Below are 9,466 nucleotides of genomic sequence, written 5' to 3' on the forward strand. Positions count from 1 at the left end.
TCAAACAAATACGTAAGCGTCAGGTCCGTAAGCAGGATTTCAGGGGAGGAGAGGTGGCAAGAATCCGAACAGTGGCTTTGGGGGGTGGGTGGATGCTTCAAAGTGTAGGCCAATATTTTTAGCATATTATCGCACGTAGGTATATTTAGAAGCAAAAAATATGGGGGGGAGGAATAGGTGGTTGCTCCATATTAACATAGGCCAATATTTTTATCATATTACATACTACATTTAGGAACCAACCTCAGTGGTGATTGGTGAAGTGGTTAGCGCGGTGGACTTTGGATCTGGAGGTTGGTGGTTCGAGTCCAAGTCAAGTCATAAAATTTAGCGTAGTGTATTAAGCGGGGAACGGCATTTGTGACAAGCATTTATGCTTAACACAATTAAAATCCCTTTACTATATTTAGGAGCAAAAAAACGAGGGTGGCGCAGGCCCCATTGGCCTCCTAAATTGGACCCTGGTTAGCGTTAACCCAGCTTTGTGGGTAGAGATGAAATGGTGGAATTCGCGGTATACGGGATGATCAGGAGAACAGGGAATTTTCGTGCTTGTACTATGGGATTCTTGACTGATTTTGTAGAAATTAGAACACATGGTCGTTTCCACGTCTACTAAAGCAGGGTCCAAACTATGGTAATATATGGTCAAATGTTGATCGTGATCGACATCTTTTAGGTAAAAGAATAAGATTTTTTTCCAAACTGATCAATCAGAGATAAATAATATTATAATATCCAGGTACCCTTGCATTACCTCTGAGGAAGTACCATACCAACATAATTATATCCTAAATCACATTGTGCCCAGCTAACTCAACAACGAGGTTACGAGGCTAAAAGTTCTCCCTTTCCCCTTCTCTACATATTAAACTCGTGTGAGAACCTAGGAACAATGGAAAAAAATGTCACCGAACAATAGACCAAAATGATTAATCCATTTGAAGAAAATCCGGCTAAAAACAACACCTCTAAAATAGACTATGAACATATTTTTGAACGTTTTTTTAACATGTCACCACAAAGCGAGAAATTTATGAGGTAATAATTACCAACCATCTACCCGAGTAGGGAGATGTTATAGGTATTACATTTTGGGCGGCTGATTTTGTCTACGTAGCTATAAATCCCCTTAAGGATTAACCTCTTTATAAATTCATTTGCAACTATGTAGTTCCAAGTCCTAACATAAGTTCAGACAAAAAGTAGGGAGGGGGTACCAAAACACCTCTGATCCTGTAGGGAGTGTAGGGTGTTATAATATATTCCTTATAGACTTTTGTACACTAAAAATTATTATCTCCTCTAGGTATATGTAGGATCATAGAGTTAATGGCTTTGTGATGTTAGATTTACAGAATCCCAGAAAAACTGAAAAGTAATAATTTTTGAAAAACTGAAAAGTAATAATTTTTGATGTCGCTCTGTTTGGTTTATTATTGACGTTCGCTACAGAACGACCATTTTGCTTCACACGCCGAAGAAGACTTAAAGATTGACTCCAATGTGTTTTAACTCATAAAATCAAACATATGGAACTCACCCTTGTACTACTCGTAGTTGTTCTGCTGACAACACTAATGCATAGTGAAACTATTGAGCTGAAAACTCCAAAGTTGAAAAAGTTCACTTTGCCGTCAGTACAATATTGGATATGGGACATGCTCATCTATGCTAACGAGTCAATCAAAACCACATCATTTTACAATTTACCCGTTTTCCTCCAGAGTTAAAGCAGGAAATTGCATCCAAGGAAACTGATGTAATCATCGGGTAGAAAATGTAATTTTATTCGGTTTTTCTCTCGACTGATGGATGAAATTATGACATCGCTTATGGTGTCATCAGTGACGAAGGTCTTAGGAAAAATATCATAGGGAAGACAATAGGGAAAGTGCTCCTCATGAGGACATGGCCACATTGGAGCACCAGAAATTACACGCTATAGTTGCAATAACGGTTTAATTAAGTGAGACTGACACAAAAATGTTCAATGAGACTTAATTTTATAGACAAAATGTTCATTATTTATTTTATAAAGTAGATACCTATCTTCAAGTTTAGGAAAATATTCTGTCTGCAGATATGAGTCAATGGGTATCTACAAATGAGGATATATTCCATGTGTTAGATAGATTCTATGAGATAGATAAGAGAGAAAATAGAAAAATCAGAACTGAGAAGATTAAACTAAGTCAATAAAAATCTGAGCAAACAAAAATTAACTAAATCTTAATACAGCCAATGATTAGATTCTGAAAATAAATCACAAAAACTTAAATACATAAATATCCTAACTTCAGTGTAAACATAAAATATTTAAATAATCTACGAAAACCTGAAAAAATCTATTACTTTTAACGACAGATAGAGGACTGCTGACAAAATCAACTCACAATTTACAGATCCAATACAAATATCTAGCGATTTACAGAGCAAATCAAGTCACAATGTACAGATCCAATCTAAATAACTAGCAAATTACAGAGCAAATCAACTAGCAATTTACAGATTAAATTTAACTAGTTAGCAATTTACAGAGCAAATTTTAATTAGGTAGAAATTTACAGAGCAAATTACCTCGCAGCTCGCAGTTTAGAGATTCAAATTGACCGCCTTCATGGTATGCTGGAGTACAATGTCCCTCTGTTCAGGGGCGCCAGGCACATGGCTGTTGGCGATTGTGATTTTCTCATGAGATAGATAAGAGAGAAAATAGAAAAATCAGAACTGAGAAGATTAAGCTAAGTCAATAAAAATCTGAGCAAACAAAAATTAACTAAATCTTAATACAGCCAATGATTAGATTCTGAAAATAAATCACAAAAACTTAAATTATTAACTAAATACATAAATATCCTAACTTCAGTGTAAACATAAAATATTTAAATAATCTACGAAAACCTGAAAAAATCTATTACCTACTTTTAACGACAGATAAAGGACTGCTGACTGCTGGCAAAATCAACTCACAATTTACAGATCCAATACAAATAACTAGCAATTTACAGAGCAAATCAAGTCACAATGTACATATCCAATCTAAATAACTAGCAAATTACAGAGCAAATCAACTAGCACTTTACAGATTAAATTTAACTAGTTAGCAATTTACAGAGCAAATTTTAATTAGGTAGAAATTTACAGAGCAAATTACCTCACAGTTATCAGAGCGCTTAACCTCGCAGCTCGCAGTTTAGAGATTTAAATTGACCGCCTTCATGGTATGCTGGAGTACAATGTCCCTCTGTTCAGGGGCGCCAGGCACATGGCTGTTGGCGATTGTGATTTTCTGCGGCAAATAATCGGACACGTCCACTTCAGCGTTAGGAACAGACTGACGGAGCTCTCTGTCCACGGCCTGGGCAACGTTTTCTAACGCCTCCACATGAAGTAGATTGGCGTTGCTGAATAGGGGACACCTGAAAGCGAGAGGAAATCAGTTTGGTAGAAGTTGAGGAATCAGGTAGGGGTGAAAAAAAAGTTGGGTGTTTGGTGGGTCATTCTTGAAACAACAGAATATTGGATGATGAATTGAGACTATTCATCACCCATCTTTTTCAGAATATTCAACTTGATGGCACATAAAATTCAAGTGTATTTCCAAAATCAAGACGTGTAGCCCGTATGTCACTATGAAATAGGTATGTTAATCCAGGATTGAACTCACTCTTTCAATAATTCGTGAGGTTTACTTACTTTTTGGTGTCCGAGCCTCCTTGACCCACAAAGTGCTGATAGATTCTCTTCGGATCCAAAGGCTGCCTACACACGTAACACATATGTGCCCCACAAACCGGACAAGTGATGTGATTGCAGCCCGTGTTCTCCTTGACAAACTTGCGGTGACACTTGTAGCACTCTCGGATCAGAGCTTCGGACAGTTTGTCTTCGACAAATTTCCGACAAGCTGTGTGTATAGATAATTATAAGCAGACATTCTAACCCGGTTTAGGATAGAAATTTCTATCCTAACCGGGACATTGATTTATCAATGTCTACCTCGTTGGTAGTAGGTACCCACCGACCTACATAATTTATTAATCCTTCAGTCAGTTGAGCCACACTTTATTACTGATAAATCAAACAAATTCGTCAAATGATAACCAATTCCATTGAAAAAGAGATAAAGGCTAAAAACAACACAGAAACAAGTCCTTTGTTAGAGAGGAAAACCTTTACATACCTAGCTATACCCAATGAAGGTAGAAACACACTACCATCACGTCACGTGAGCTCATGCGGAGTCAGAAAGATGTAGTTCAAAGTTCTCCCATAATATTGTAGGTGATGTCGTAACACTGCCCTCACTTCACTTGAGCTTATGTGACGTGAGGGGTTATGGGAGAATTTTGAAACACATCTTTCTGTCTCCCAGGAGATCACTTGACGTGAGGGTGGTGTGTTCCCAGCACCCTAACTCTTGTGCTAATAAAACACTTTTTTGTGTACCTATAACTTTTCCCTCCCTTGCTCCTGATTCGCGATTTAGATAAACAGGAGGAAGGGAGAGAGAATAGTAGAGAAATGTTAGAGAAAGAAAGGGAGAGTGAAGGATGGAAAGAGCTAGAGAGCCAGAGAGAAAACGAGAGAAAGAGAGAGAGGAAGAAAGGAATATAAAGAGGTAGAGAGAGAGAAGACGAGAGAGAGAGAGAGAAAAAGAGAGTGGGAGAGAGACTTTTCGACGGTAAGAGAGAATGGAGGAAGCCAAGAACTCGTGTACAGTATAATAAGTGAAGGATGGAAAGAGCTAGAGAGTTAGAGAGAAAACGAGAGAAAGAGAGAGAGGAAGAAAGGAATATAAAGAGGTAGAGAGAGAAGACGAGAGAGAGAGGGAGAGAGACTTTTCGACGGTAAGAGAGAATGGATAAAGCCAAGAACTCGTGTACAGTATAATAAGAGAGCGTTACAGAAAGCAATATATCACAGGAGGAAATATTTTCAACGTAGGTACTCCAAAATATAATATTATCAAACTTTGTAGCTTTCTCGTATACAAAGCACACACTTGATTTATAACGGAGGATAAAGTGAGACTAAGGGGGGATAAAGTGGGACGAAGCGGGGTTAAAGTGAGACGAAGATCGGATAAAGTTAAAGTGGGACGAAGGGGGACGAACGAGAGGGATGAGCCACAAATTGGGGAGACGAAGACAAAATATCTCCGCTAAAAGTGGATCGGTTCCCCCCCCCCCCAAAAAAAAAGAGGTGATTTGATTCCGGGCAACTAAGGCGTGATGTGAGGGATTATGGGAGAATTTTGAAACACATCTTTCTGTCTCCCATAAGATCACTTGAAGTGAGGGTAGTGTGTTCCCACCCTAACTCTTGTGCTAATAAAAGTTACCTGTAGGTACCTTAATTTGATAGCTACTAATTAGCTAATTACTAACACAATAGAATCTTACAATGGGAAAACTTTGTCGGAATAAGTACCTATCTATGTATCTGTAATTTGTTTAATGGACCGGTTCAAATGAGAAGGAGGGAAACAGGGCTATAGGTATTTAGGGACAAAAGGAACCAACTTGAGCTTTTCTTGATCCTAAATGTAGTAATACCTACTTATACTAAAAGTATTAGTCAATGATTTGGACTATTTTGGAGTATTCACCCCCTCATTCTCCCCATTAGCTTGCACCCCCCCACCACCCCCCCTCGCTAAAATTCTGAACACTGGCCTGAAGGGAAACACTCGTAACATTTGAGTAGTGAGTACTCCTCATGTACTGTTCAGAAATAGAGAATTGAAAATCCTAAGTGATTTGAAAAGTTGAAATTTATGTCCGGATATGATGTTTTAAAGAGGAAAGACCAGTTAACCTTAACCAACCTACAATCTAGATAGTTGGCAGATCTTTAAAGGGTTTCAATATTATCCTAAAGAACAAGAAGCATAATTCCTCTCGATGCGTGAACGAGGCTGATCCTTGTAGCTAGAGCTCGTAGTTAGACCCCGTAATTAGAGTCATCTTGTGTGTGACTGATAAAATGAGCTTTTTCTGTTTCCCTTGTTTTTCAAATAATTTGCTTTGACTAGGGAACTATAGCTAACGCTTTTACAACAATAGGTAAGTTACTAGATATTTGACGGTCAATATTACCAATCGACAAATACTTACTTCTGCAGACAAGGCTCGCAAAATAAATGTCCATTGGTGCAAGAAAACGTCTCGTCAGCTAAAATTTCCGTGTCAAAACAGCACTCACATTGGCAGAGCATGCCCTGTTCTTTGGCCTGTGAAAAATAAACGAAGTTGGTGCTTACCAAAAGAAGAAACATAAAAAAAACTCTGGTTGGTAACGTGTCTGTCTTGTAAGCACTGGACCGCGGGTTTGATTCTCGTCCGGGGAGGATTTCATAATGAATAGGTAATGTTCATTCTCGGAATGGCTGGCTTTCTCCTATCCTGTCTTCCTTTTTTTTACAACAATAGGTAAGTTACTAAATACCAATCGACAAATACTTACTTCTGCAGACAGGGCTCGCAAAATAAATGTCCATTGGTGCAAGAAAACGTCTCGTCAGCTAAAATTTCCGTGTCAAAACAGCATTCACATTGGCAGAGCATGCCCTGTTCTTTGGCCTGTGAAAAATAAACGAAGTTGGTGCTTACAAAAAGAAGAAACATAAAAAAACTCTGGTTGGTAACGTGTCTGCCTTGTAAGCACTGGACCGCGGGTTTGATTCTCGTCCGGGGAGGATTTCATAATGAATAGGTAATGTTCATTCTCGGAACGGCTGGCTTTCTCCTATCCTGTCTTCCTTTTCTCTTTGATTTCGGGACGATAAAACCCTAGCACTTACAGTTCCCTCTATTAAAAAAAGGAGAAGAAAATAATGAAAACATTTCCCCTCATTCGATTAACTAAATACCTAAATACCTACAAGTTAGTTACTTATCCTGCAGTTAACTTTACCTGTTCAAATTTATACTCTCGACATATTGCCATGGTGATCAGGTAATCTTCTATTTCTTCTTCGTGTTCAATGTAAGCCACCTAAAAATAGAAAAGAAAAAGAATAGTAGGCAATAGGTACACAAGTTTTTGAAGTCAAGCTTTTTACAACTGTCCATTTTGAAATTACGGATTTATGAGTTGAATATTATTGCCAAATTTCGTCAAAGTCAAAGAAATCGTTCGAGAGTTATGGTGAAGACATACTGACAAACTAAAGGATAGGTATAGTGCTCAATGTTTCAGTGAATTAGTCCTGAACAAAAATGGACGCGGCACACAAGGGATCGAGAAAAGACCGCCTTAACATAAGTTCGAGAGTCGTGAACAAACGTACAGACAAACTAATGGAAAAATCGTTGAGTTATAAAACTTTTAGAACTCACTTCGTTCAATTACTTACCAACACAACGGCTGGCTTTCTCCTATCCTGTTTTCGTTTTCTCTTGGCTTTCGGTAAGACCTTAGCAGTTACAGTTCCCTCTATCAAACCTCAAATAAAGCTTACCTCTTGGAGGAAAGCTGTGTTGATCTCCTTCGGTTCACTCCTCTGCACGATGGACAGTCGCTGATGTCTATGACCATGAGCATGGTGACAGCAATGCGACCCATGTACCGGCATCATCTTTTCCAGCTCAAACACCGTATCCACCAAACAATACTTGTTCTTCTTCAGCGTGCTTTCTAACACTTCTGCTTTCATTGAGAATCGCCCGGTCAGATAGTGCATGCTGTGGTCTGCATGTGTTTTGCCCATCTCGTTGGCGGTTTTAACCTTGGAGAAATACTCGCGAGGGTTCCTGTGGGGGAAAAAAAAAGGGCCTGAGGTTACTTATAGCTTACAGGAGGTTTTCTCTAAGAACATTGCAGCCGTGAGATCCTCAAGTACCTAGGTACCTTGGTAGGTACTATCAATCAATAGGCGTAGGTGAGAACCTAACCAGTCATCTCTGCAAGAGGCACCAAAAAAGCATATTTCTGTCAAAGCCTAGAGCTCATAGACAAAGTTTCAAAAGATGTTATCAAATTGCATTTTGGCTTTACAGCTTGGTTCTGAGCTCACAGCATTGACAGTGTGTCAGACCACGTTCCATTGGCTATACAGCTTGGTTACCCTACGTACACGTACACCAATACCAATAACTTACCTATTGGGAAATTTCTTCAGGTAGTCTTCGACATTGAAGTTTTTCGTATAAAAAGACACGACTTCTCGATTCTTCTTGTTGCGGATGTGCTCTTCTAACGTAGGATAGGAGGCACCAGGAGCTAGCATGTCCTCTATGTAGGCTTGAAGACCATCTTCATCATGTTCACATTCAATAGCGATGGATTCCAGAAAGTCTGGGTCTGCGTTTGGAAACAAATTCTTCAGCATTTGATAGTGAACCTCGACGAAACTGTCAGCCATTTTTGATCCTCAATATGTCACCTGTTGATGGAGTTGTAGGTTATATTGCTAGAGAATTAAATGACATTTTTAATAGGTTATATTGATAGAGAACATTTTTACCAAAAATGATGATTTTTGATTTGCCAACAATCACACTTAACTTACAACTTACAACGTTGTGGTTTTCTGGAGCTTTTCCCCATCCGTGGCGCAAGCTCTGCACAATCTACTGAAGACGGGTCTCGAATTTAGACCCGAAACGTCCAGTACAAAACAAGGTAGGTACGTGGCAACTTCAAATCCAGAAAACCACAACTTGGCGTTGTAGGTAAGTTATAGCTATTGATGGAGTTATACTTTACCTAGGTACGTCAGTTATACATTTTCATTAAAATAAAAATGAAAAATAATCTCATGTTTAATTTTATGTTACTTAATTACTTTACCAGGTAACCACCTAACTGTTCTGGTTGTAAAGTTGATTCCATTAAAATTAAAACACAACATTAAAACTTAATCTCACGAAAAAAAAAAACTCATTTTTACTCATACCTATAACTCCGAATATTTTTAACCTGTTTACACCAATAAACACTCACCATAAACGTAGCTATTTGTTTCTTACGTAGGTATTTCTGTTAGGTGGATTTCAACTCAATTAAAAAATTGAATTGAATTGAATAATTGAAAAATAATAATGAAATTTTAATTTCTGTTGATCATGATCGCACACAAAACAAACAGAAGTAGATGACACAGTTAAATCACAACATAACTGACGCTCATTGATAAAGACAGCAATGTGCTCAGTTTTGTCAAAGTGTCAAGCTGAACCATTGAACCTACTCGTCCGTTTAATCAGTGCCAGATTTGAGGGGCAACCAAGTGGACTCCTAGTACTACAAGTAGTTGTCCATCAAAACATAACATATCCACATACGTACCAGGGGCTCATCCAAGATTTTGTTGAGGGGGGGGAGGTTACAAACAGCGATGTTTGGGGGGGGGATGCTCCAAATTTTCGGAGTCTTATGTACCTACAGTATAATGAAGATCGAGGGAGGGGCCGGGCCCCCTCGCCCCCCCCCACCTTATTACGGCCCTGATACGTGC

The 9,466-nt window shown here is 38.7% G+C and overlaps 1 protein-coding gene across 1 annotated transcript; it reads right to left on the reverse strand.

Annotated features, from left to right (window-relative positions):
* Positions 1-1,989: 1,989 nt before the first annotated feature.
* LOC103524893 lies at positions 1,990-9,133 on the reverse strand. Its single transcript, XM_026820166.1, has 10 exons — positions 8,953-9,133; positions 8,109-8,419; positions 7,469-7,760; positions 6,922-7,002; positions 6,472-6,587; positions 6,211-6,263; positions 5,682-5,729; positions 3,700-3,910; positions 3,290-3,422; positions 1,990-2,688 (listed from the first exon to the last, which is right to left on the reverse strand). The coding sequence occupies exons 2-10, from the start codon at positions 8,369-8,371 to the stop codon at positions 2,596-2,598; spliced, it is 1,290 nt and encodes a 429-aa protein (XP_026675967.1). The 5' UTR covers positions 8,372-8,419; positions 8,953-9,133; the 3' UTR covers positions 1,990-2,595.
* Between the last annotated feature and the right edge of the window lie 333 nt (positions 9,134-9,466).

This window comes from Diaphorina citri, unplaced genomic scaffold, assembly GCF_000475195.1.
Source record: "Diaphorina citri unplaced genomic scaffold, Diaci psyllid genome assembly version 1.1 scaffold124, whole genome shotgun sequence".
NCBI classification, from domain to species: Eukaryota; Metazoa; Arthropoda; class Insecta; order Hemiptera; family Psyllidae; genus Diaphorina; species Diaphorina citri.

Coding starts and splice junctions, on each gene's coding strand:
- LOC103524893 (XM_026820166.1), bottom strand. CDS start 8,371: ATGGCTGACAGTTTCGTCGAGGTTCACTATCAAATGCTGAAGAATTTG. Junction 3,911..5,681: donor TTACGAGTGTTTCCCTTCAG/GCCAGTGTTCAG, acceptor CTATACACACAG/CTTGTCGGAAATTTGTCGAA. Junction 3,423..3,699: donor GGAGGCTCGGACACCAAAAA/GTAAGTAAACCT, acceptor TCTCGCTTTCAG/GTGTCCCCTATTCAGCAACG.